Raw genomic sequence first — 27815 nt, forward strand, 5'->3', positions numbered from 1 at the left:
TTTCTCCACTATTTAATGGATGTTATTATACACATAAGCCTTCCTCTTCAATCACTCTATTAAAAAAACCGCATCAAAATCCGTTGCGTAGTTTTAAAGATTTAATCGTATATAGGGATATAGGGACAGAGAAAGCGACTTTGTTTTATACTTTTATACTATGTAGTGATAGTTAGCGCATTTTTTTAAATGTAGTACATTGAGTGCCAACAGGCCATGCTCAATACTATGTATAATTTGTATTCGAAAAAGAAATTCGGATGTAATATATTATTTTTCTTTGTCGATAACATTTTTGACGTTACATTAATTTAGTGCAGTTTTTTCTGCGGTACCGAATTATCCTAGAGATTATTCAAAAACCCATTTCCATGATTTTATCTATCTGAATATATAAATAGCCTTGTTCATTTAAATAAATAACTCAGTTGAAAACTTTTTATGGACGTTTCCTTGATCTGGTCAACCATTGCTTTATTGTGTGATTTTATTTTGTATGTCTTGTGCAAACACAAAGTGCGGGAAGCTCTACCGTGTTCAAATGTGTTCGTATTACATTGTACCAACGAGGAAGGACTGCGAGTCCCGACTACCTTAGTTATGTTTTGCTCTCCCGGTGGCATGATCTTCTTGATAGAAAGGGTACGCCGTTTGACAACTCCCACCTAGCGCACGCAATAACAAAATTGACTTTCTATAAAGAACTATTCATTTGCGCCTATTTTATTTCCGTTCATCGCTTTCACACTCCCATTATCTATTGACTGTGTTTGGATACAAAGCATGTTTGTAAATGGATTGCGTAATCTTTTGTCCAACATTGTAATGACATTTGATGACTAATACACATTTGATTCCCTTTGATCAATAATGCAGGTTAAGGTAAAATACGGTATCTCTACTAGAAAGGTTTATTTAAAAATGTGAGCGATTTGGATTATGTTTATAGGGCTACTATTCTTTTTTATAATGAAGTTTGGCAAAATTGGTTTTCGTAAACCAATTGAGATTTTGGTTTCGGCATTTTAGTATCCTTTGAATCAAACTAAAATTTATTTTTACAGTGGAAATATGTAATGGCAATACTATTTGTTTACAAGACAGTGGTACTAAGCGAAGATGGTGGGTAATGGATCGCAAATTACCTCGGCATCTGTCGGATCCTTGGTGCTCCTATCATCCTCGATGCTCTCGTTCTCTAGATGCTCTTCTTCCGTCTGCGGCATCAGCTGAAGTTCCTCTTTGGACTTGAACTCCAATCTCAGAATGTACAGCGGACACAGCAGGCTCAGAATTACCTTGACATGACCACAAAGCCGATGTGGCGAACGAAATGCTCGAACCATGGCAACTATTTGTTCAAAAGCGCATGCTAGGTTCATCGGGAGATTTCGACGCCGATTATGCATAGGTAGACAGTTATATGTATTCAATTTTTTATAATAAAACGATGAGTATGTCTATGAGTCCTGACTGGAATCTATTTAGATTCGAGTTATTGTCCCTTATATACCATAATCGGCGTCATGCGGAATGTACATGCGAAAAATTTATAGTTAAAGCGACTCATTGACACACGGACATCGATACGTGTTGTAGTTATCATCTAAAGTTAAAATCTAACATTGATGTCTACTATATACGTGCCTAGGAACGTCAGAAATAAGGAATCTCACATTTTCATAGTCTTTAGTTTGTTTTTTTACTAGTGCCTCGTTCAAAATTATCAAAGTACATACAATGACGATATCCTTATTCCATCAATCATAAATCGTGCTTAGATAAATCTGTGCGTTAATCAGGAAAAAATAAAAGAGGTTGGTTCTCTACGGAATACCATCGAGGGTATACCTTGAGATTGGTGTTCTTTCTCGTTCTAAGTCCACCCATCCACAAGTCCGCTAAGATTATTTGTGAGCACGGATGAGCGAGTAACGCACGATGGTTGGCGGTCACGGCTAAGCTGAGACAGGTCTGACCGGACCAGTTCTGGAGCTCGCACGTGAGGAGTTGCTGGGCCTGATCATCATCTTGGCGGTAGCAGTAATCTAGAAGCTCCAAAGCTGAAAATGTTATCATATGTATAACATCACGCTAAGACCACTGCAAGCGGAGCACCAATAAAGAATGGTTCAAAGTCGGTTTTTTCCCTTTTGAGAGCTTCCACTGAAACGGTTAAAGTTTCGCCAAAATAATGTATGAGAGAATTGTTCCCCAATAAAAGTTTTTAAAAAAAGTCCGCGACAGCATATTATGTCTATATGTTAAGGTTGGCTCTCTATAACGTTTTTTATGCTAACCAAATTTGTTCTAAAATAAAGCATTATTTGTGAAGGTGTTTTTATAAAGATAATATTCTACGTAAATGAAGAGGCGGGTAAAATTTAGCGTTATGCCAAACTAACTATTCCACGCGGACGAAGTCGCGGGCAAAAGCTAGTATATTTAAAAAGAAGATTATTTATCGAATATTCAGTATATTAGTTTCACACACCAGACACGGGCATAAGATTACATAGAGTACACAGTCTTATTAAAATGAAAATCTTTCAACACGAGTTGGAAGAAGTGAATCTAATTCAATCTAAAGTTAAAACAATCGCCTTAGATTTGTACGAAGTTCCGAAGACAGCTCTCCGTCTCTTCAAGTTTCTGTGGCTGCGAGTTAAATAGATTCGGCTTGCGATAACTCGTGTATTGTTTAGGGCCGCCGATTCCCTCTCGTAGGCAATTGGCAGTTTCATTATTCACAATTAACGTGCAAGCTGTGACGTCATATGATAGTGATGTATCCCATGCCGGTTCCTACAGCGACAGCCCGCTAATGGCTAATTATAATATACTAGTGGTCCCTCAGTAGTCGAAATTCGACCATAATTAATTGAAATTATAAGTTAGATTTCGCCAAGACTACATTATGGACAAATAATAATAAAGACAAACAATATTAATCTATTCTCAATTTGACCATAGACTTTGATAATAAACAAAAGAGTATAAATGCGTATGTCAAATACATGGTAGTGCGTGTAATGTTTTTTTATTGATTTAATGTACCTATTTTTTATGCATAACATTAAAAAAATATTACCATTCTGCATTTCTCTATATTCTCTATAAGTGTGGGAAATTTCATACTCCTCCATTCGCGCATTTTTCGTAAAAAGGGGTACAAAGTTTTGCTTCACGTATTAATAGATTACTAAGTCATAGATTATATACTAACTAACATGTTAAGCCATTAGCCACATCTGACGTAGTGCCTCGTTATTAGCGTTAAGTGTTTGAAATTATTCAATAACATATAGGGTATGATTGATCATTAAAATTTATTTATTTATGATTTATTTATGAAGTTAATCATTGTCTGAAAATAAATCGCAATCTATAAATTAGCGATTATTATAAGTGAGGTTTTCCTTGGCCAGCGGATATGTTCTAAGGCCGCTCGTGTAATTATCAGTATCCAATCCGGCGCGCATTGCGGTACCGTAGGTTTCGTGTAGTCGGTGTGGTGGAGCTCGATGGGGTTTAGTCGGTAGTCGGTTCTGTGGGGCAAGTGCCTCGTCCGGCTTTTTCAAGGCGTAGTCTCCTGTGAGAAATTGGGGGAGATGGAGGACCTCGGTCGTTCTCTTCTCCCCTCTTCCTCTCAGGAGGCGCTGGAGTCCGAAATAACCCGGTCCGTTTCCCCCCTCGACCGGGTATCCATAAATGGATTCCCTAGCGTTGAAAAAAGGGTCAATCGCGCATCATACGTTTCGGTTTAAATGGTTTGTTGATACAATTGTAACACTACCCAATGCCTCAATTTTGGTGACGATATTCATGTTGTGATGATCATTCATAACTAAATAGGCTGTGAACTCATCTATGAATGCAGTAGAAGTCTAGGTTAATTTAATTTTAGCAGAGGAACTAGACCACCTTTTCACTGAGGTTAAATCTCCTCCCAAGTAGTACATATAAAAAATATAAAAAAAAAAAGAATTTTAATATTCATGAAATCAAACACAAATCTTTATATTTTGAGTAATTCACACTGTAGCTTTATAAATTATAAGCCTATGTGTTATTCTGATGTGTCGGCTATATTATTGTAAAGTTCCATTAAAATCCATGGAGTAGTTTTTGCGTCAAAGATAACAAACATACATCCATACATTCTTACAAATTTTAGCGTTTATAATATTAGTAGGATAGTAGGATTTAATATTATACAACAGTACAGACTCGAAACCCGATATTTTGAAAATATTCTTCAGGTGGCAACCCTATTTTTACTGTTACTTTTAATTATCTAGATTAAGTTGTCGACGTAAACAAAGCTTTTTGTTGTTGATTGTCAAATGTGATAATGTTATTTCGGTGGCGTTGATGTAAATGAAAGTTCGGTAGATAGCTGGACGGTTTTATTCAACTGTCAACATGAAAACAATTTAAAGTGGAATGAAAGTTTTATTTTGAGCGACTTCAATTATTATTTTATTTTGACATACAAGATTATCTAACTGTCTACTGTAAAAAAAACTAAACGAATTTTAGATGAAACTTGAAAAATAAACGCTTTAAGCCTCTCTTGGGTTATTGAATTTTTATTTGATATTTTTATCTTTATACTCTTTTATAGCTGTAATATTTGTTTTTGTTGTCGATGGTGATTTTATGGGTAGCTTTCTACTTTAATATATTCAGTTCCTTTTCTATGTCTCGTAAAATAGTTTTCGCAAAAGCTCCAGGACTAAATATGAATATCACCAAGGAAGACTTCAAACATGAAGATCTCAATTATATTATATTATAATGGTTCCTAGCTCCTTCCAATCAGACCGAAATACACGACTGCTTCGCGCCATATCTAGCCAGGGTGATGCTACCCGCCCATGCGAGTTTACTACAGGCTATTATATCAATAGTTCCGCAAATTTAGAAATTTTGGGTAATTTTAAGTCGTCGTGGCCTAAAGGATGTGACGTCCGGTGCATTCGTATCTAGCGATGCACCGGTGTTCGAATCCCGCAGGCGGGTACCAATTTTTCTAATGAAATACGTACTTAACAAATATTCACGATTGACTTCCACGGTGAAGGAATAACATCGTGCAATAAAAATCAAACCCGCAAAATTATAATTTGCGTAATTACTGGCGGTAGGACCTCTTGTGAGACCGTACTACCCTGCCTATTTCTTCCAAGAAGCAGTAGCGTTTCGATTTGAAGGGTGGGGCAGTAGTTGTAACTATACTGAGACATTAGAACTCATATCTCAAGGTGGATGGCGGCATTTACATTGTAGACGTCTATATGCTCCGGTAACCACTTAACACCTGGTGGGCTATGAGCTCGTCCACACATCTAAAACAAAAAAGAATGGGCTACTAAAAGTGATTTTGATGAATCGATAATTTATCTTACCCTTATTCTCAAATTCTTTGCCGTAGTGCCGTAGCTCTTCATAAACTTCAGTTTCCATATCATCCTCGGCTGCCTCGTGGGCCATGGCCTTGTACAGCTTGCATGCTATTAGTGATTTCGCAAGCGACTCCTCGCCATGGGTCCACATGAGGAGTGCCATTTGATGTCTCTTCGTTAAAACTGCCCACATCTAAAAGACCCAAAGGAGTTTGATTCCTACTATTGGATCGTAAATGTAAATTGAATAACTCTCTGTAACTACACTGAGACCTTAGAACTCATATTCCAAGGTGGGTGGCGGCGTTTACGTTGTCCACGGGCTCCGGTAACCACTTAACAGCAGGTGGGCTGTGAGCACGTCCACCTACCTATCTATGCAATAAAAAAAGAGAGAGAGAGATAGAGGGTATTCTTTATTGCACACTAACAAAAGAAACAATGCGAAACATTAAATACAAAAAAAAGTACAATTGGCGGTCTTATCACTAAGAGCGATCTCTTTGCTAAGATGACGTTACGAGAGGTGATCTCTAAAGACTACAATATGAAATATCATTCAAAAAGGGGATATGAGTAAAAAAGGATTTTAGGAATAAGAAATTAAAAATTATCTTAGGTTTATTTTGTTTTGTCCAGAAAAAATTACGAAGGTAAGTTTACAAAATACTTTCGCCAAACAATGAGTGTTTATCAGGAAATTATTTATCAAAGTGACACTATTCATGTTTAGAGCTTAGCAAACGATTTAATGTATCAGTTTCCCTCGTATGCAAATCGTAAAAGTGTTTTTGAATTCAATGAAATTATTATGACTCACCAAAAGCTCGTTGAAAGGATAATCGAAAAGCGCCATTTCACTGGTGACTGGCATGAAGCCGGTGATGAGCGACAGACCTCCAGCGTTGTGTCTGGTGAATGACGCACTGTTGCGATGTACATTGACGCTTTTGTTCATCACCTTTGCGTAGATCGGGCGAAACTTCCGACGTGTGTAGTAGCACCTGTGATATATGAACTATCTAATAACTGGTATTTAAAAGTAACGCTAGGTTTTGATAGTGAAAATTGTTTTTGTGGATTTTATACATGATTTGATGATGCTATCTTTGGTTTGTTTATAGATATTGTTACGCCGGTAAGAGTAACGTCATCTATCGCTGGATAGTCGAACGAATATCGAAGGATCTAGTAGCACCTAGAACGCTCGAGAAGTACAACACCATCTATTGTCAGATAGCGGAAACACAATACTCGAAATTTGTGGAATATTCTCGATAATTCTAGGGATGTGGTATCGGCTATAAAAGCGTTGCAGAGATGGCACGCAGTTAGTTCGTAATCGGAACTACTCGAAGCGAAACAGCGAACGGATCACCGGAAGCGAATTGAGAACTTTAAAGTGTTTGTGAAGTATTTTAAGTGTTCTAAGTGCTAATACAGAGGTAACTTGTAACTCGGTAGAATTTTATTTATCCCGAACCCCAGTACGTAACAATATGCTCACGTACAACATGTTATTATGTAATTAGAAAAACTTCTAAAACTGCAACGTTAATTCTCATCCAACCTCAGAAGTCCAAAAGTGAAAGACCCTCTTAGCAGTCTCACTTGTATTGAAATTTGCTCTGCAGTAATTTGAGAGGAGTCAAGTATCGTGGCGTGGCGAGTAATTACAGAGGATTATGTCCAGCCGTGGACTACTATAGGCTGATGATGATGAGTTTGCATTAAAATACTAGTTAATTTATTACCAAAAAAGTACTTTACCTATAAGCACCGCCAATGAGTTTGTTGATCACCAAGCCGATGTCATGAAGCGTGTACACGTAGCCTTTGGGCAGATGAGGCCTCACATCCCTTAAGATGTACCTCAAGGTGTTACTAGGCCCGCTCTTCGTGTTGTAAAGTTCTTCGAGTCTAGGAATCGTGAGGAATTTCCTCATAGATACGCCGTTCTCGAGGAGAAGCTTAACGAAGTCGATCCTATCGTGCTCCAGTGCTTGCATCATGGCTTCGTCTAGGGCGCCTGTTTAATAAATTTAAATACATTCATTAGCAGTTGAGTTCAAAGAGTTTTTTTTTTATTGCCCTTATAGGCAGACGAGCACACGGCCCACATGATGGTGAGTGGTTACCGTCGCCCATGGAATTCAGCAATGCCAGGGGCAGAGCCAAGTAGCTGCCTACCAAATACGTTGTATACGTTAAGTAGGAAACTAGTTTTATGGAATAGCCGATAACAATCATTACGATTCCAAATTTTAATAACCTTGAACCTAGCACGTGATGGTTTCGTGGATTATAAAGACAAGTTAGCTAAGCTCATAATATCGAGGAACCCGAAATACGTGAGATGTTTTATTCAGGAGCCTTCGGTGCTATTATGTCACTTATTTCGTACGTGATCAGTACATAAATAAAATGACAGCTGTATGAGGGTTACAATGTTCAAATGTTTAGGCACTAAGGGGCAGGTCCCGTCAATTGGTTGAAGTTATGCCTTTGCATGAACGCTGCGAAATGAAGAGGACTGTTAGAAGTGTTAGTAGTAGTTAGACTGTGTCAGAAGTGTTATTAAAATGTGCATACAAGCCCAGTGTGTCTCTGTGGGTGTTATAGACTCTCGTGGATGTCATAAAGTATTCACTGCGGACAGAACACACAAAAATCTTCTTATTATCAGAGTTCTATTCTAGCACGCTACGATAAATATTTACTAACAATCACGCCACGTTAACTGGTCTCGTGATAAGTTCGTAAAGAACTTGTGTTACAGGTACCAGATAACGGATATAAATGTAAGATTTTTATTATACACATACATATATTTAATAGACATCCATAACCCTGGAAAATACATTTATATTTATCATACAAATATCTTCCCTTGGCGGGATTCGAACCCGCGACCCCCTTGTGTAGTGACCATGTCACTTACCACTACACCAGACGGCCGTTAAATAGCGATAGCAGTTAGATATTGGTTTTAGGGCTTATCGTGAATCAGCGCAATATGTATGGATATTCTGCGGCGAAACGGCGATCGTTCTGGTTTGAAGGGCGCGATGGCATTCACGTTCTGCCACTTATATGCCCAAAGCTTGATAAGATGGCAAAGGCATAGATTGCTTTAAATGAACATCCTTATACATGCTTTATAGATTTATCAACTAAATGATATATCCTTAAGATTCTTCCACAAGTTACATCCGAGCATATTCACCACCTGATGCTCACATTTATATACTACTCTAAAAAAACACACGAGATTATATTTTGTTTATGAACCCAATTAGAATACGGAGATGTGTAATGTCTGGCTCGGTGGCTTATGGGATGGGCTTATGGGAATAGCCACCGTCCGTATAATTTATTTGAGTTATAGATGAGTAACAGCGGCCACTATCAAGTGGCTACTGGACGTCATAAAATGCAGCGGAGTGGTGTGGAGTCGAGTGGAGTGGAGCATTTCAGTAATTGAGATATAAATATGGCATTTTACATAAACTCCATAATAGAGGCAACATTTTAAAGGGAACAAGTCTTAACTATATTATAAAACGGCCATCTTCCCATACATGATTCGTGATCAAACTTGGATGGTGATACTGGTAAGCGGCAGGATGGTGTTACTGCCGTACTGACTACCTCAGACTCAGACCTATAACAGGCCCTACTACTCGTACAAGTGGCGGCATCAATCGAACCATTTATCAATCTACCAACGAAAGTACCAATAATACAAGCTTGTAAAAATTGATATAAAGTCGAAAGGCTACGTGATTGGCGCCTGAATGAATCGATTTTTACGTCAGTTTTCCCTAGTACACACATCCCTTCCTAATACAGTTGATCGTAAAAATACGTAATATGTATCTATTATTTATATTCCAGGAGCATTTTATGATGAGATATGATGTACAACTGGTTTTGTCAATACTAAATTATTTTTAGTATACACAAAATAACGTTAAAATTTTTGCTTTTAGAATCCTAACGTTTGCTTCAAGATTCATGTCTGCTGTCGAGAGTTTTTCATTTCATTAGTGTCACCATACGTACCGGGTATGAAGTACAGGTTCAAACGTCGATAAGTAAACAACACACAAAGGTCTGGACATGCAAAATAAATCAAATTTTGTTATACTATTGTATTTACGTTGCACTAAAATGTTACATCTATATATACAAGTAAATTGGCAAAGAAAAAAAGAGTTCTATCTTCATTCACACCCTCTTTGGATTGTTAAAATATTATTACCTTTTTTTTATTTTTTTTTATCTACAAATTTTAATATTTTCAATGTACCACAATGACATTGGCACTAGATGTATTCAAGTTAATTTCCGACTTATCAACACGGCAAGTTTCCAATCAATCCTATCCTGAGTTCGGTGAATCTTAGTATACGATCATTGGACGTTTTATCTATCTATCTATCTATCTATCTATCTATCTATCTATCATCATTTCCTGCCCTTCTTCCAGTCGCCTGGGGTCGGCGCAACATGTTTTCTCCTTCCATACTCTTCTATCATATACCATTTCTTCGCTCACTCCCCTCTTACCCATATCGTCTTTCACACAATCCATCCATTTCTTCTTAGGTCTATATATATAAAAATGAATTGCTGCTCGTTAGTCTCGCTAAAACTCGAGAACGGCTGGACCGATTTGGCTAATTTTGGTTTTGAATTAGTTGTGGAAGTCCAGAGAAGGTTTAAAAGGTAGATAAATATGAAAATGCTCGGAATTAAATAAAAATAACAATTTTATTTTTCCTTTGATGTGTCCCCCGTCTGGCGGATTCTTTTTGTTTGTTTTAAGTTTATTTTATACAAAAGCTTAGGTCTTTTATTTATCGATTGAGGCACTACGAAGTCTGCCGGGTCAGCTATTCTTTAATAAAACGCAGATTTTCCAATACAAATAGCTTCTCGTATGTTCAGTGAAATTACAATGCAGACGATCGACCTCGTCTCGGCACGGCACTTCCGACGTCCCATTACCCTTAACTAAGGACATCAAAATTTAAATTAACTTTGAGCGTCTTGATGAAAAGTGTAGAGTTTTGAGTGACGGACAAATTAGTAGTGGTAGCTGGTTTCAGTAGACGGTAGTAACGTGAGAAGGGGACGTCCTAAAAAGACTATTTACAGGTGGTAGGACTTCTTGTGAATCCGCACGGGTAGGTACCACCACCCCGCCTATTTCTGCCGTGAAGCAGCAATGCGTTTCGGTTTGAAGAGTGGGGCAGCCGTTGTAACTATAATGAGACCTTAGTAATTATATCTCAAGGTGCGTGGCGCATTTACGTTATAGATGTATATGGGCTCCAGTAACCACTGAACATCAGGTGGGCTGTGAGCTCGTTCACCCATTTAGGCAATAAAAAAAAAACTTGATGGTACACAGTCCAAGAAGATATGCTTAAATGGCCTAAATTGAAGAAGAGAGCATGCTGCGTTGGCCTCACTTAGTAGAATAAGGGCAAGACGATGCTAGTTTTAGGAACTATTCAGGTTAACGTTAATGAAGCAATAATTAAAGTGTTTAAAAAAAATCGGTTGTCTGTAAAGTCGGTTTACTGACGATAGTTGAACGTGACAACGTCATAAGAAAATACTGATGGAATGGTTTCATATTTCAATTATCGCAATTATCGTTGCTATAAACAATTGACACCACATTTACTTTTCCTTGAACGTCATACTTGACGAAAACATGTAAATGTATTATTGTATAGCAGCTGTCCACGCGGATGCATCGCTCACTCAAGTAGGAGAGAGACAGATGTCGAACGCTGCCGAACGCGGAGGTCGATTGTGCCTCTTTGTCGCTCGTTGCGCGCTCTCGCTTGCACTTCAAGCCTTAAATGGAACGCCTCAGAGCGAAGTAACGCCGCCTGAGTCGCGAATTATAAGACGTGGTCACGTCAAAAATGACCAGGATGCTGGTGTTTTATTTATTTTTTATTGCATCGATAGGTGGACGAGCTCACAGCCCACCTTGGTACAAGGTAAATGCCTCCACCGACCTTGAGATATGAGCTCTCTACAAGAAAAATACAAATTGAAATTTTCAATATGATATATTTTTTGTGTAGCTTAGACAGCTAAACGAGCTCCTGGCCCACCTGATGTTAAGTGACTACCGGAGCCCATAGACATCACCAAGGTAAACACCGTCACGTACCTTGCGACACGAGTTCTTAAAGAGACGTAGTCGATTCTCTAGGACTACTTCTCCCGCACAATCTCGAAAGATTTCTAGAGAAATTCCTTACAGAGATTTCCCTTCCTAAGAGCTATTTCAATTTGTTATTTATTAGCACAAGTAATAAGTTTATAATTGAAACTGGTTTAAGATGTTTTCTTCGTGTAACGGTTTTCGGACTTTGGGATTTGTGTTCGATTTCAAACGATTCCATGAAATGCTAAAACGTTCATAATTAATACATAGTCTTTCCGATGATAAGGGTGTAGCGGAGCAGTCATTGGGCAACGCGTCATTGATTATTTCATTATATTGTCAACAAAAAGTATGTGAAGCGATTCACGTCTCGTAAAACATTTATAAATCTCTTGCATATGAAATCAAATCAAAAAAAATTATTCAACATAAATGAAAATACACACTTGTTGAACGTCAAAAAGAACTACCGCCAATTCACAAAAACTAGCCTCCGTCCTGAGAAGAACTGGCAAGAAACTCAGCGGACATGTTTTTTTTTTTTTTAAATATTAGATAATTTATTTTTAAATATTAGATTATTTTTACATATTCATTTACAATGAGTACTATAACGTAATAATTATTGCAATATTGAAATGCCAGGAGCGAGCAACTCATTCCCACTTTGTGTATTCTTCTAGATAATCATTGACTTTATAGTAAGCTTTATTGCACATTATTTATATATCATATTTTGTTCTGGGAGAACGGGACTGATTCAGCCAATGTTACAATTGATATATTTTGGAGGTGTTCCTTCAAGGATTCCTATTGATGTAACAATAGTAAGAAACAAATTTTTTTTCATCGCCGAATCAATTTTATTGATTTTAAATGTAGTCAATAAACTGTTGCACGTTTGTTATGATTATTTAAAAAAAAAAAACTGACGTTATCTTAGATGTTATTGCGACAATGTCCCTATTTTTCTAAATTCTGAATTCAATGATTCACACAACACGAAATAAATTTTAAACTGTAGAAATAGGGAACATATGTCTTATGCTATTTGTTTAGAAAAATCGATAGTTGATCTTTGGTTTGAATACTGAACTAGACTCAATCGACCCGAGCAGAGAGTGCGTCTTAAAGCCAAGATCAGTGTGCTTAGTGCGAGTTTTTTAACGTCGTTCTTGATAGCGTATAAGTAGCCCAATTTTGTATGCAGTTGGAACAGCGCCCCTAGCGGCAAACGTACGCAAACGATCCCATTCCATACAAATGTGAGCTAACTTTTACGCTATCGAGAACGTTAAAAAACTCGCACTAAAGCCTTAGTAATTTAGTGGCTAAACTACTCGCTACTCGCCCGAAAAAATAGAACAAAATCTATTGACTTGACTAAATTATTTACGAACCTACTCGACTAAATTTTTGGTGCTCAAGCCTTGTTCGGACTAGGCGAGTATTTTAGTCGAGTACCGAGTAATTTAGTAGCTAAATGTGTCTGAGCATCAAAAATTTAGTCGAGTAGGTTAGTAAATAATTTAGTCAACTCAATCCATTCTGTTCTATTTTTTCGGGCGAGTAGCGAGTAGTTTACACACTAAATTACTCGGTACTCGACTAAAATACTCGCCTAGTCCGAACAAGGCTTAAGCACACTGGGGTTACTAAATCTCAACATACATATCACGTCCATATTTTAACTCTAAAAGTATGTTTTACAATTTTCTTAACCAGTTAAGTTATATTGAATTCTAAATGACATAACTTAAACTATAAAATTACCTTGGTAATAATTGAATATGCAATTTCGAAAAGGGCACATCTCTGTAAATGTAAAATGTTCAGGAAATGAAAAACGCTGATTATTTTCTAAAGCAGTGTAAAATTTAAAATATTAATTTTTGAGATATATTTTAGTTTTTTTTTTTTTTTTTATTGCCCTTGTAGGCAGACGAGCATACGGCCCACCTGATGGTGAGTGGTTACCGTTGCCCATGGACTTCAGCAATGCCAGGGGCAGAACCAAGCCGCTGCCTACCGCTTAATACTCACCACAAGCCTCGTTTGAAGAAGGACATGTCATAGCGCTCGGGAAACACCGTGGACGGGAGCTCATTCCATAGCCGGATGGTACGTGGCAAAAAAGATCTCTGGAAACGCACTGTGGATGACCGCAGTGGCTCCAGGTAGTACGGATGAACTCTACTCCGGTGGCGGGCGGTGCGATGGTAAAAACGAGATGCCGGTATCATCTCGAACAATTCCTCAGAGCACTCCCCATGGAAATGGTGTTAATTAGCAATTGAAAATTACTGGAATTGTTATAAAATGGGTGTAGGTAAGTTTAAGAACTACATGTATATGAATAAACGTATTTGGCAAAATATGCGACATGTGCCCTTTTCGAAATTGCATATCCAATTGTAATCTATATATTAATACGTGAAGCAAAAACTTTGTATCCCTTTTTAAGAAAATTGCGCGGACGGAGGAGTATGAAATTTTACACACTTGTAGAGAATATAGAGAAGAAGTGCACAATGCTAATATTTTTTTAAATAATGCATAAAAGATACATTAAATCAATAAAGAAAACATTACACACACAACATACCATGTATTTAACGCACACACGCATGCATACTATTTATTGTCAAACTTTTGTTCTTGACGTCTGTTGTCAAATTGAGAATAGATTAAATATTGTTTGTCTTTATTAATATTTTTTATAGTGTAGCCTTGGCGAAATTTGTGATTATAGAAGTATAAAATACAATCATAATAGTGTACAAATTTACAATTCCAATTAATTATAATTATAGTCGAATTTCGACTATTGCGGGACCTCTAATAGTAAACAATTGTATTGTATCGATAGGTTCGTGGCGAGTAATTGTTAGCATAGCATCAGTAGAGGGAGGGAAAAGCAAACATGAGGTGAATTGAGTGGGCAGCCTTTTGGTCGCGGCCGTCCAGTGACCCACCTCAGTTAGCTTACCTGTTGATTTTAAATGTACCTTTTGGGGTTGCCGTAATAATTAAAGCAATTTTCTTTTTTGCTTTTTTATTACATATATGAGTAAACAGGGTCACGATTCACCGTTAGTTCAGTAGCTTTTTTTTAATGCTTAGATGGGTGGACAAGCTCACGGCCCACGTGGTGTTTAGTGGTTACCAGAGCCCATAGACATCTACAACGTAAATGCCGCCACCTACCTTGAGATATGAGTTATAAGTTCTCAGTTTGTACAACCCTTCAAACCGAAACGCATTACTGCTTCACGGCAGAAATAGGCAGCGTGGTATCTACCCGTACGGACTCACAAAACACCCTACCACCAGTAATTACGCAAATTATAATTTTGCGGGTTTGATTTTTTATTACCCGATGTTATTCCTTCACCGTGGAAGTCAATCGTGAACATTTGTTAAGTACGTATTTCATTAGAAAAAGTGGTACCCGCCTGGGATCCGAACACCGTTGCATCGCTCAGCACGAATGCACCGGACATCATATCCTTTAGGTCATGACAACTTCGAATATTGTTTGTCTTTGATACTATTTGGCTATAGTGTAGCCTTGAGGAAATCGGTGATTAAAGTAGTATAATAAATAGTCTTTGACAATAGAACCAATAATAATGTTCAAACTTATAATTACAAATAATTATAGTCGAATTTCGACTACTGGGAAAGAACTAGTATCGTTTAAACACATGTTTAGTACGTGTTTTATCAGAAGAATCGGCACCGGCCTGTGGGATTTGGTTTGAAATGAGATTTCGTCGCATAGCCTTACATCGGCCGTCTTATCTTTTAGTTGACTACAGACAGCGTTGACTACAGACCTACACTAAACCTAAGCTTTAAAATGTATATAATTTTTATAAATGTAATGCAGTAGACTACGTATTTAAATACTCAAATAAGTAATTAAAATTAGGTTATGACATTTACTTAACTGAAGTTACTTAGGAGATCAATGGTATCATAATAAGAAATATATATTAATTAGTATCCTCTATCCGTCGCATCAAATTAGCGTTATTTAGAAATACATATTTTAGTTTTTTTTTCCTACCTCTTCTAGTATAGATTCGCAGAACGAGTAGATGAACTTATGGGGCTCTAACCTGAGGACGTTGCTAACACTAGCACTAGTAAGAGCCGTGCTTCGCAGAATCTACCACCGGATCGCAAACGCGACCCACTGAGAAGATCCGGCGAGAAACTCAGTGGGCTGTGTCTATGGGTTAAAATTTTAGTGATAACTGCCACTGCCTTCTGTAATCAGGTGGTACTGGTTTTAACATGTTTAAACCTTTAATCTCTACAGTGAAATTCTGGGAATCATGAATCCAATGAATCTGTCTTATTATTATTTTGTTTGTACTATATTTTTGTAGAGAAGTAATAATTTTGATGTTTGTTCTCGGGTTAGGTTCACAGTTTTCGTGGTAGCGGACCTTTTCTCCCCTACATATTCGTTGGTAGCCTAAGGGGCTATTTCAGCTACGCTGGGACGAGCAGGTGAGCTCACGGGCTCAACGTGAGAGAGTTTGCTAACACTATCGTAGCGGACCGCTAAGCTTATATTTGTTCTAGGTTTTGTGTTTGACGTAAACTACGGCCGAACGTGAGCCAATGCGCAAACAAACCTGAATATATATATCGGATAAGCCACAATTATTAACACCATCGTCAGACATCGTAGGGGCGAATAGGGCGATCGAGCTAAGAGAAACATTGAGTACACTAATCACGTTTGTTGTTTTAGGACAATTTAGAAATCTTCTCTTGACGTTAGCAAACGAAAACGAATGACAGTTCTTAGGACGGAGGCACCGCTCTTCAAAAAGGCTGGTTGATAAATGTGATGGCATCTACACGCCTCCATCGGCTAGGCTCTGTCGTAGCACGAAGTTAGCCGAGTTTTGACGATTTGTACTCGCATACAGCGAGTATTTACAATATGTTCAGTTCTCACGATTTCTTCGACTTGGGGTTAGTGCCAAATTTGTCGGTTAAAAATTCAACTTGATTGGATTGTTAATTGGTATTTTACACGTAAAAACCTTTACGGAGTCCGGCCGCCCTACCTGACTAATTTAAGCCGATGTTTCTAACAATTACCCACATTGATGTTTTACCAAAAAAAGCAAATGAAACTGAAAAACAATAAAGTTTTTATTGTTTGTGTTTTTTTCTTTTTTTTTTCAATAGCTCTTCTAGGCAGACACGAGTCTATCTGATGATGATTGGTTATCGTTGCTCATGCACGTTAGCAATGCCAGAGACTCGGTCAACCGCTGGCTACTCTCCACAAACCTATTTGAAAGTCGCTTAGGAAACACCGTGGAGGGATATTCATTCCGAAGTCGAATGGTACGTGGCAGAAATGATCTCTGCAAACGCACTTTGGAATCACGCAAAGGTTTTAAATAGTACGGGTGAACTCTGCTTCAGTTTCAAGCAGCGCGTTGGTAGAGATAGATGGAGGGATCGTTTCAAACAATTCTTTGGGGCACTTTTCGAAAGCTTTTTTTTTTTTTATTGCCCTTGTAGGCAGACGAGCATACGGCCCACCTGATGGTGAGTGGTTACCGTTGCCCATGGACTTCAGCAATGCCAGGGGCAGAACCAAGGCGCTGCCTACCTAAGCTAGTCAAGCTTTGTAAGTTTTTTTTTTGTATTTGCCCTTTGAATAATCGATACTTACGAAAATGTCTACAATCTGATAAAACCAAAGACGGCCTCAAGTAATCCGTTAACCGACAGCCCGGATACAGTCCGGATATAGCCGGGTTCCTCAAAGAATCTTTTAAGCGACACCTGACGGTTTCCGGCCGCGGATCCGGAATAATCCGGTTCGAAGGATTGCGTAGCTCAGCCGTGACAGTTCGCGCATTGAGTCGGGAAGTTACGTGGAAAATGTAGTGAAAATGGATTGGACGTAATCGAAATGTGTGCGGGCAATTGCCCCGGTATAAGTTCGCGTGTAAATAATGAAGTCCTTGAATTCACTTATAATGGCATTATTTATGTTTAAGGTGTATTTGTTTGGGAAACGAACAGTAACATTTTGTTGTAAACAAAAACCAAACAAGTTTTCAATATTAATACAAAGTACGTGTAGATAAGGCAAAAAAATAATAACTGAAATATATGACTTGAAAATTGACAAAAAGGTAATTTAAAAGAAAGCAATAAAAAATCGATTACTTCAAATCGAATCTAAATCACGTTACAAATAAAGAGAAAAGATTGCTCTCTATATTATTTACACTAACGTCAAAGTTAGTATAAAGGATTTGAGAGTGAGAATCTTACGTAATTTATGCAATTATTTTAATAAATAGTGATTTTTGTACGACTATTAAAATCATAACGAAGCTCCAGAAATTTCTAATTTAATAATGTAATATGGATTATATTTCTTAGAATCACATGTTAAGTGTCATTTCAAATGTAATTATAAGTGACAAGCTAAAGTGTGAATTGTACTAAAAAAAACTGGCGAATTAAGAATTTAATACAACGATAATACAAAAGTTAAGAATTACGTACGTACTAACAAATTATTGGATTTATTCAAAATCAGATGAATTTATAAACAACTAGCTGACCCGGCAGACTTTGTAGTGCCTCAATCGATGAATAAAAAACCTAAACTTTTGTATAAAATAAACTTAAAACAACCAAAACGAATCCGTCCGACGGGGGATACATCAAAGGAAAAACAAAACTGTTATTTTTATTTAATTCCGAGCATTTTCATATTTATCTACCTTTTAAACCTTCTCTGGTCTTCCACAAATAATTCAAGACCAAAATTAGTTAAATCGTTCTCGAGTTTTAGCGAGACTAACGAACAGCAATTCATTTTTATATATATAGATAATTGAACTATAATTAACTAGTAAGATACGATAAGCCAACCAAACCATTAATATTTCTAATAAGTAAGACTTAAGTTTGTGTGTTTGCTTGAATTTGTATTGGTCTGAGCATTCACATGGCGCGCGGGTACTTACAAAAAAAAGTGTCGGAAGTCAAATATTTAGCAACGGTCAAAGCGAAATGTGTTAATTAAAACAATAATTAAGTGGTAAGTCAAAGAAATACCTGGAGGCCATTCCTGTCCATAAACGAAGATCTCGGATCTGGCGATGTCGACCCGGTTCCAAGTGAGGGCTAAAGACAACTGTTCACTCGGAGTTAGATGCTGGGCACGGAACAGCGCCGTCAGTATGACCTGATCAAGCTCTTGGACTTCTCCACCTTCTGCGCGCTCTTGAATCCTGAAGACCGTTATCTGGGCAATAGAAAATCATAATTAATAAAGCTGAGCTTAAGATTACTACAATCTACTTAACAGTTACATCCGCTTTAGTTCGTCATCAGTATGACTGATTAATCTGAACTTTGAGGCCGCCGTTCTGAAGAGTTGGTTGGTTTCTATTTATTTAAGTTTTTTATATTTTATATTGTGTTAATATTATGTATGTTACGCCGGTAAGAGTAACGCCATCTATCGCCGAATAGTCGAACGAATACCGAAGGATCTAGTAGCACCTAGAACCCTCGAGGGCAACCTCCGAACATGGGAAGCCGACGTGAAGTTGGCGCTGTTTGCCGACGACAGCGCCTACTTCGCGTCATCCAACTTCCCCTCTGCGGTCATTTCGAGGATGCAGAGGTTATTGGACTTACTGCCCCAGTGGCTGGACCGATGGAGGTTCACGGTCAACGTGGGGAAGACCGCGCAATCCTCTTCGGTCCAGTCCCTACAAGAGTCGTCCCGGGACAGCTCAGCCTCCGTGGCGTCAATGTCGAGTTTGGATCCAGCGTCCGGTACCTGGGGGTTAATATCGACCGGGGTTTGAGAACGACCACCCACGCCATGTCGGCGTTGGCGGCCGCCCGCTATGTAGTGTGCAGCTCACCTAACCTTATATTTGTAACTGCACACACTAAATTATACAGTATTACATGAATTGTCGACTTGAACAGTTCTCTTTTATTTCACCTACAACACTCAAATACATGGCGACCCATAGCCAGCAGTTAAAATTTTGCAACATACGTAAAATACGAGAGTAGCTGAATAAAATATGAAGAAATATAATTATGAAGAATAGTATGAAGAATAGAAGTTTGTAAAACGAGAAGAGAAAAGAAGATTTTCAAATTATAGAAAATGAAAAAAAAAAAACCCTCAAAGAAGATTGATTTGGATGAAGCGATGAGAACAATAGAAGAAGACAGAAAATGGTGTTGCTGCCGGGAGCCGGGAGAATGCTCAAGCCTTATGATGAGAGGATATGCAGGGCGCGGGGAGATAAATTGTACGGGTCCGAGGTGGAGCAGCTAGGAGTCAGCTCGAGTCCAATGCTGAGGAGTTCATTCACACATGCTACGTAAGACGTCATGACCTACATATACGTTGACAGTAAATACGTGCTTACTGCAATGTAAGTTTTTGCTCTGATATTGTAATTTTTTTTAACGTTATTTTAATGTTCGTATTATATGTTATTATTAAGTTCATGCGGAATTACTTTATATTCAGTTTAAGGAAATCTATGTCTTTCCATCCACAAGAGCAGGTTATGCAATTTAGAGCTAACCAAAATGTTAAACGCGGAAACTACAAAGGTTTCCGAGGCCGAGGAGATAGCTATTTTATAGGAATAAGAAAAATTATAATCGTAACTATAATTGTTATGAAAATAGTACAGGTCAACGAACTTCACATATCGTAAATCGAGGTAAACACTCAGGCGATCAACGCCAGCGTCAGCATTTTCGCGGACGGCCGATGAATAATCAGCGTGTACAGCATAATACGCAAGAGTCCAATGTTTTTTTTTTTTTTTAATAAATTGACTGTTTCTTTATATAAAACTGTAATATTGATAAGTGATACTACATAATAATATAACAATTATAAAAAAAAAAGAACACAATTCCTAACCTAAAAGTACATGTTATTATCCGCAACATGCTTCGTCAGATTACAGAAATAGTTGATGTTTTTTTTTTATGTTTGAAGTATTATTCTACTTATTATTCTTACTTTGAAGTATTATTCTCTTTATTCTACTTATATACGCCATTGATTACCAGCGGAGTGAGGGGAGGACGTACGTATTTAATGACGCGTATACGTCGGCGTATTCTTGCACAACGGCGATAAAGTGTTGTGCAGTGGAGGCAGTGCGAATGGCGTCGCCCAAAGCGTTAACGCGCTCAAAGTTGATCGACTGAAAGAAGTCGATCGCTAAAGCGAGATTATCGGACGCGGTCGGAGGGCAAGTCGCAGGAGAGGGACGAGTTACGGGGGCGGGACGAATCGCGGAGGAGGGAGTTGTAGCCGTGTTCGTGTACGACAGCGGTTTCGCCCAAGCCGAGACACTGGGCACCGGCGCGGGAACGAAGTCCAATGTCCAAGACAACTTGCGCAACGATAACGCAAATAATTATGACAACTTAGAATTTTTTCGTACCTAAACAGTGCACTCATTCGATTTTTAGTTATAGTAATTTTTGTGTAATTAAGTGTCAACTTAAAAATAGTAATATCGATCTTAATTTCTTAATCGATAGTGCAGCTAGTTTAGTAGAATTTATTGAATTTAGTACAACAGGATAAGATAGTTATAGAAGAAATTAGTGGTAATTTAGAGTCTATGGGATATATTTATTTAAATATTATAATTAATCATGTGAATTTTGCTCAACGCAGTTGCAAATGCATTGAGCCGGATACCTATTACATCCAATAGTTTAAAGGAAATGCAACAGCATGTAGTATCGGTCATGACAAGAGCACAGGCTCGTAGGTTACGTATTGACTGTGACAATAATAATATGACTACGGAGGTATCCTCTACTCCAAGGCCTGATCAACCTAAAGTAGTGGAAATCCTCAAACGACCAATTGACGGCGTTGAATTGATGCTATTTTGTAGTAAAAATACATAAAAATTCAAACATTTTACTAGTGATAATGGTAACTGCAAATTCGTGCCTGAAAAATCAGCAATTTTTATAATTTCTCAATCGTTGTCTACCGTAAGTGTGTTAACGAGAGAATTATAACGTTTTTGCAAGCAAATCAAAATAAACATGCTCGTAATAATTAAAAGCAAGCGCTAAGAACGATTTGTAGACAATTTTATAAAGGAAATGAGCCATTTGAAAGATTTTCCCAAGTTACTTGTTATTAAAGATGTGACAAGTATTACTGACAAAGAAGTTTGTAACTTAAAATATTGTTTTATTGGATTTTTGTTAGTAAAGTATGAAAATTTAATAACATTTTGTGTAATTTAGTTTAAGTAAAAAAAAAAGAAGGAATTATATAATAATATCATATTTTTTTTAAAAAGGGGGGAGGTGTAGTGTGCAGCTCACCTAACCTTATATTTGTAACTGCACACACTAAATTATACAGTATTACATGAATTGTCGACTTGAACAGTTCTCTTTTATTTCACCTACAACACTCCAATACAGCTATGCGAGGTTTCTCCTCCGGCCGGTGTTGGCCTCCCGGTCGCCGGTCAGGACTAAGCTCAGCATTTACAAGACGTATGTCCGTTCCCGTATCACCTACGCAGCTGCGGCCTGATATCACCTCATCCCGTATGCGGGTAAGGTTGCAGGCCCAGCAAAATCTGGCTCTTCGTGCGATAGTAGGAGCAGGCCATTACGTCAGAAATGATGTAATAGCCCGGAATCTAGATGTGGAGTCGCTCGAGGAGTTCATCCGGAGGCTAGCTCGTAATCTTTACACCCTCCACTATATAGCTCCCTTGCACGCCAGACCACCTGATGGTCAGGCGCTACCAGAGAGCTACTAGAACCCCCTGCTATGACAAGATAGTCGGCTTAACCGGAGTTATATGAAAGTGCTCATAATGAGTTCCCCCATGGAACTGAGCTGTCCACACTCATAGTTCCCCCACATTGTTAGGGTGCCCCCCTATGGGGACCCATTTCCCACCCCCCTGGGTGGACCACTCCCCCGTCTGGAAAGTGATTTTAAATCGGTCCCTCTTCACGTCGGTCTTCTCCTTCTGGGGAGCCCGGAGCGGGTGAGCGCCTAAACTAGTGCCACGGTTGCCCCTCTGTTTTGAAGAGGTGGGGCAGCCTAGCGGGCCCCTCGTCTGCTGACTGTTGCTTTGGAAATAGTGTAAAGTTAGTTTTAAGTAGTTGTAGATTAGTATTAGTATACTTATAGGAAAAAAAAATTGCAAGCAGACGACAGCACGACGCTAGAGGATCCTGCCGCCGGGCGTCATTCCCGGAGCTATTCAAGCCCATCGTATTATGTATAAGTATATATCTTGTCGATGTGAGTGTGCCGAGCACGCAGCGAACAGCCCCACCTCCATCTCATCCTGCATTCATCTCACCCCTGCCCTATGTGGCAGGGAGCTTCTGCCCGGGCAGTGGGCTTTGCCTCGAGGCCCGTTCCGTGCCCCCGTAAGGGGGTACGAAGTCCCCGTTGATTGATGGATTGACACTTTTTCCTAGAATGTGATAATTAGTATACTTAATATCAAAGTGTACGACGTTTTAGCCTTGTATAATGCGAAAGACGTGTTTCAATCGAGATTCGTGGCTTAAAACACTAGAGAATTGGTTTTGTGCGTGCGTATAAATTACACCTATGCCCTACATCGAAAATACTTCAAAAGATTTCGTTTACTGATTTCAAAGCTCATTGAGAGTGATGAGAGCTATAATATTGGGTATAAAGGCTCGGTTTTTTTTACCGAAAATTGTGATTTTCAATGTTATAGGGGTTTTGTGTTAGGCAGCAACTAGGCAGTGTCCTTGTTTATTGATAGCCATGAACAGCAACGATTTAAAGTTTGGAGAGTGGTTAGAGCCTGTTTTCAAAGGAATTTAAAAATTACCGAAATTCGATAAAGTTTAAAACGTATAAATTAGGGATCCAGATTCCAAAGCATATACCAACAATTGGGGATTGGGGATCCAAAGTACCAAAGTCTATACTAAATCTTTTTTTTCCTTTGGATGAGCTCACAGCCCACCTGGTGTTAAGTGGTTACTGGAGCCCATAGACATCTACAACGTAAATACGCCACCCACCTTGAGATACAAGTTCTAAGGTCTCAGTATAGTTATAACGACTGCTCAGCCCTTCAACCCGAAACGCATTAGTGCTTTACGGCAGAAATAGGCAGAATGGTGGTGCCTACCCTTGCGTTGCATTTTTACCTTTTTTGTAGAAATTTTTTAAAATGTATCGAGTTTCTTCATTAGATTGACTCATCTTGACAGTACGTAAAATAAATAAAAATCACACATTTTCCTAATTTGAATTTGGAATTATCTTCTTTAAAATTTAAACATTTAATGATACCAAAACCAGGCAGATACAAATAGTATAGCCAAAGAGATTTTATTACAAGTTCATGCTGTATACTTTAATGCGAAAAGACTTTTTCCCCAACCTATTAGTATTCCTGTCTAATCAGATTCGGCCTGTTTCAACTTACGTTATGGAAACCGAGAATTAGTTTCACGACTTCGTAAAGATTAAAAGTACCAATAAGGCAGACAATAAAGTCAAAAAGTTGTGCTTCAAGCTTTAAATAAAATTAAAGTTCAGTTTCTTTGAAGCTCCCTCGAGTAAAGAGCTTGGAATATTTACTCCGTTTTGCTTCGTTCGTTCAATCGTAAATCTTATGTACATTTTGTTGGATTTAAAATTGTATTTTCTTTGACGTTTTTCTATTCTTCGTAATAAAAACTTTTATCCGATTGGTTCAAAGACTACTGCTTAGCTGATATTTGAAAGATTCTCTCATATTTCAATTCGAAATTATAAATGTTAAGAATAAGAGAAATATGGTTATGTGGTAACATAGGCGGTAGGCAGCGGCTTGGCTCTGCCCTTGGCATTGCTGAAGTCTATGGGCGACGGTAACCACTCACCATCAGGTGGGCCGTATGCTCGTCTCCCTACAAAGACAACAACAAAAAATGTGGTCAAAAAGACCCTGGGTATGCAAATAGACGGTAACGCGAGGAGGGAACGTCTTAAAAAGACTTGAATATATTGGGTTTTCACCAGGAATATGAGGTATAATAGGCTGAGTGGAAAAAGTGGACATGCTGTGCCATTCACATTCACATACACGGACAAGGATACTGGCAAAGAGAAAAAGAATTTAAGAATTTTTAAAAAAAAACTAAAATTTTATTTTTGATTTCATTATAGGTCCTAAAACTTAGCCATTGAAGGGTCGATAATGAAACAGAGAAGAGTCGCTGACGCCCCGATTATCAACTTTAAAAAAAAAAACCATATTTTGATCCTATCATAATGTTGTAGTGGTAGCCATCATGGAACACAGCATATTAGACAGAGGGATGAATCGCGCTAACAACATTTTCAAGATAAGTTTGCTATGCTATATGATTACTGGTGGTAGGACCTCTTGTGAGTCCGCGCGGGTAGGTACCACCAACCTGCCTATTTCTGGCGTGAAGCAGTAATGCGTTTCGGTTTGAAGGTTGGGACAGCCGTTGTAACAATTAAGAGATCTTAGAACTTATATCTCAAGATATCTATTGGCTCCAGTAACTACTTAACACCAGGTGGGCTGTGAGCTCGCTCACTCACCTACCCACCCGTGCGTACTCACAAGAGGTCACCAGTAATTACGCAATTTACAATTTTGCGGGTTTGATTTTTATTACACGATGTTATCCCTTTACCGTGGATTATACATTACATTACATTATAATATTTGCTTAGCTAGAAAATTTTACGTTTTATTCAACAATGAAAGCAAATAACTTACGTACATTATTTGAACGAATTTAAAACAATCTAAATTACCATATTTTAATAAACGAATTTCATATAAAAGTCCTTTTCGAAATTGCACACGTTCCAAATTACTTATAGCGTTTCTTGCAATTGTGAATGCTATAATAATTATTGTAATTTAAATTCCCCTTGAAGATACAGTTCTGCGTTTGATAAGAGCGTTGGTGATAACGAGACAATTCAATTGAAGTTGCGAGCTCGTTAGTAAGTAAATGAGTACGTAAATGGCTCTGCTCCTGGCATTGCTGAAGTCCATGGGCAACGGTAACCGCTCACCATCAGGTGGGCCGTGTGCTCGTCTGCATACAAGGGCAATAAAAAAAAATACACTGGTCGTCTTATCCTTTAAGCCACGACGATTTCTAATTCATCATCAGGATCGACTGCTACTGAAGAAGTATTCATATTTTCTACCTGACTATCTTCTTTACCAGTTACTATCTGACCACAAGGTACCACCGCCCTGCCTATTTCTGCCGTGAAGCAGTAATGCATTTCGGTTTGAAGGGTAGGGCAGCCGTTGTAACTATACTGAGATCTTAGAACTTATATATCAAGATGGGTGGCGCATTTGCGTTGTAGATGTCTATGGACTCCAGTAACCACTTAGCACCAGGTAGACTGCGTCATCGTCCATCCATCTAAGCAATAAAAAAAAAAAACAACAACAACAACAAGATTTAGTTCCCTTCCTTGGTGTTGCCATGGCGCTACATTCCAAGCATCAGTATTGTCATTAATATTGAAAATAAAAAAATTATAATTAAAAGTGATTCTTTTAAACTCATCTCCGAATACAATTCGTTTAAACCGAAAGGGCTTTCCTCATAAATTTCCGAGCTCTACAATAAAGAGTGCCTTATGCCTTCGCGTCATAAATATCACGGTCCTCTTCTTGCCTCTCAAAGGGACCTTTTTCAGGTTGTGACATTTCAATTTGCACCGTCTTCGCCTTTATTTTCTAACCTTCCTTCTTTTGTTTTTGCTATACTTATTGTGATTTAAGAGATATTGAAAATGTTTGATCTTAAAATATCCCTTTATTACATTTTGAAAATGTGCGTCGACTAACAATTCATTATAGAGGGTTAATGTCGATAACTGTCTATGTTATTGTTGTATTTACAACAAATTAATAACCCGTTAGAATTATAACCGTACCAAGAAATGTATTGTTTTAAATGCCTGATGAAATTCTGTACATGAACTCAATAAAAAGTGTTCTAAACAATAAAAGTGGGAATATAGGAAAAGAGCTGAAGATCAGACTAAGTGGTGTAAATTGGGAGAGACCTATGTCCAATAGTGGACGATTATAAGCTGACGCTAATCATGATGTAAATATATTACTATGATAGTTACTGGTGGTAGGACATCTTGTGAATCCGCACGGGTAGGCTCTACCACTCTGCCTATTTTTGCAGTAATGCGTTTCGGTTTGAAGGGTGGGGGAGCCGTAGTATAAACTAAAAAAAATATGATAGAAAGCGATTTGGCTCCACCCCTAGCATTCTTGACGTTCATGAGCCACGGTAACCGCTTACCGTCAGGTTGGCCGTAAGTTCGTTTTGCCTTCAAAGGCAATAAAAAAAGCAAGAAAGAAATCGTCTTTCCATAGGCATTTGACTGTTGTATTATAAAACTTCAACGTCAGAGCATCCTCAAGCTTCTAGTAAATTCTTACTCCTTTATTCTAATTTTAACTCTTCGAAAGTACTTTAATATTCAACCAGGAAACAAATAATGCGGAACGTATTAAAACAACTAAAATACCAACTGAAAAAAGTCTAAAAATTATCACAATATATTCGCCGGTCTGTGTGAAAACTGCGAGAAACTTGTAATAGCACTTTAGGAATTTTCTCCCTTTTATCACACGCACATTCTAGACTTTAACATCATCTTTATCGAGTTTTCTGGCTGCTGAAGGGCCCTTTCATCATATGTAGAGTACGCCCGAGTGACTCATGTCGCGGAAAATAATGTTTGTTTTTCCAGAAGCGGTTCGAAAGTTTGTACAACTGATAGATAGGTTTTTAGTTGCGGGTCTTTCTTTTTGTACGCTCGTCGCGAAATGACGAAGCGATTAGTTTTAAGACGGTTATTGTATAATTATAAACACGACTATTGCCTACTTTTGCTAAAGAGCCACTAATTTTCCCTTGACAAGGGTAGCTGAATTCATTTTGAATCAAATCTCATATTGAATTGACATTTATTAAGTTTCCATTTAATGACAATGATTTTTGGGTCGATAATTTTAACTATTAACATTTCGTTATTTTCATTTTAGGCCGATAAGCACACGGCGTAACTGATGGGAAGTAGTCATCGTTGTTCATGG

General features: G+C 38.1%; 1 protein-coding gene across 14 annotated transcripts in view; it reads right to left on the reverse strand.

Annotated features, from left to right (window-relative positions):
• Nucleotides 1-27815, reverse strand: part of Trpm (transient receptor potential cation channel, subfamily M) — a 274349-nt gene that overhangs the window by 35727 nt on the left and 210807 nt on the right. For 8 of the 14 annotated variants that reach the window (XM_089735227.1, XM_089735236.1, XM_089735229.1 and 5 more), the window contains 7 exons: nt 18721-18910; nt 7179-7437; nt 6229-6412; nt 5412-5601; nt 1852-2063; nt 1146-1298; nt 594-665 (listed from right to left, as the gene is read on the reverse strand). In XM_089735227.1, the coding sequence (XP_089591353.1) occupies nt 594-665; nt 1146-1298; nt 1852-2063; nt 5412-5601; nt 6229-6412; nt 7179-7437; nt 18721-18910 (1260 nt within the window). The remainder of the gene's footprint in view (nt 1-593; nt 666-1145; nt 1299-1851; nt 2064-5411; nt 5602-6228; nt 6413-7178; nt 7438-18720; nt 18911-27815) is intronic. The other 6 variants (XM_089735235.1, XM_089735238.1, XM_089735233.1 and 3 more) reach the window with 2 other exon arrangements.

Source organism: Bombyx mandarina, chromosome 19 (assembly GCF_030267445.1).
Source record: "Bombyx mandarina strain Sakado chromosome 19, ASM3026744v2".
Classification (NCBI taxonomy): Eukaryota; Metazoa; Arthropoda; class Insecta; order Lepidoptera; family Bombycidae; genus Bombyx; species Bombyx mandarina.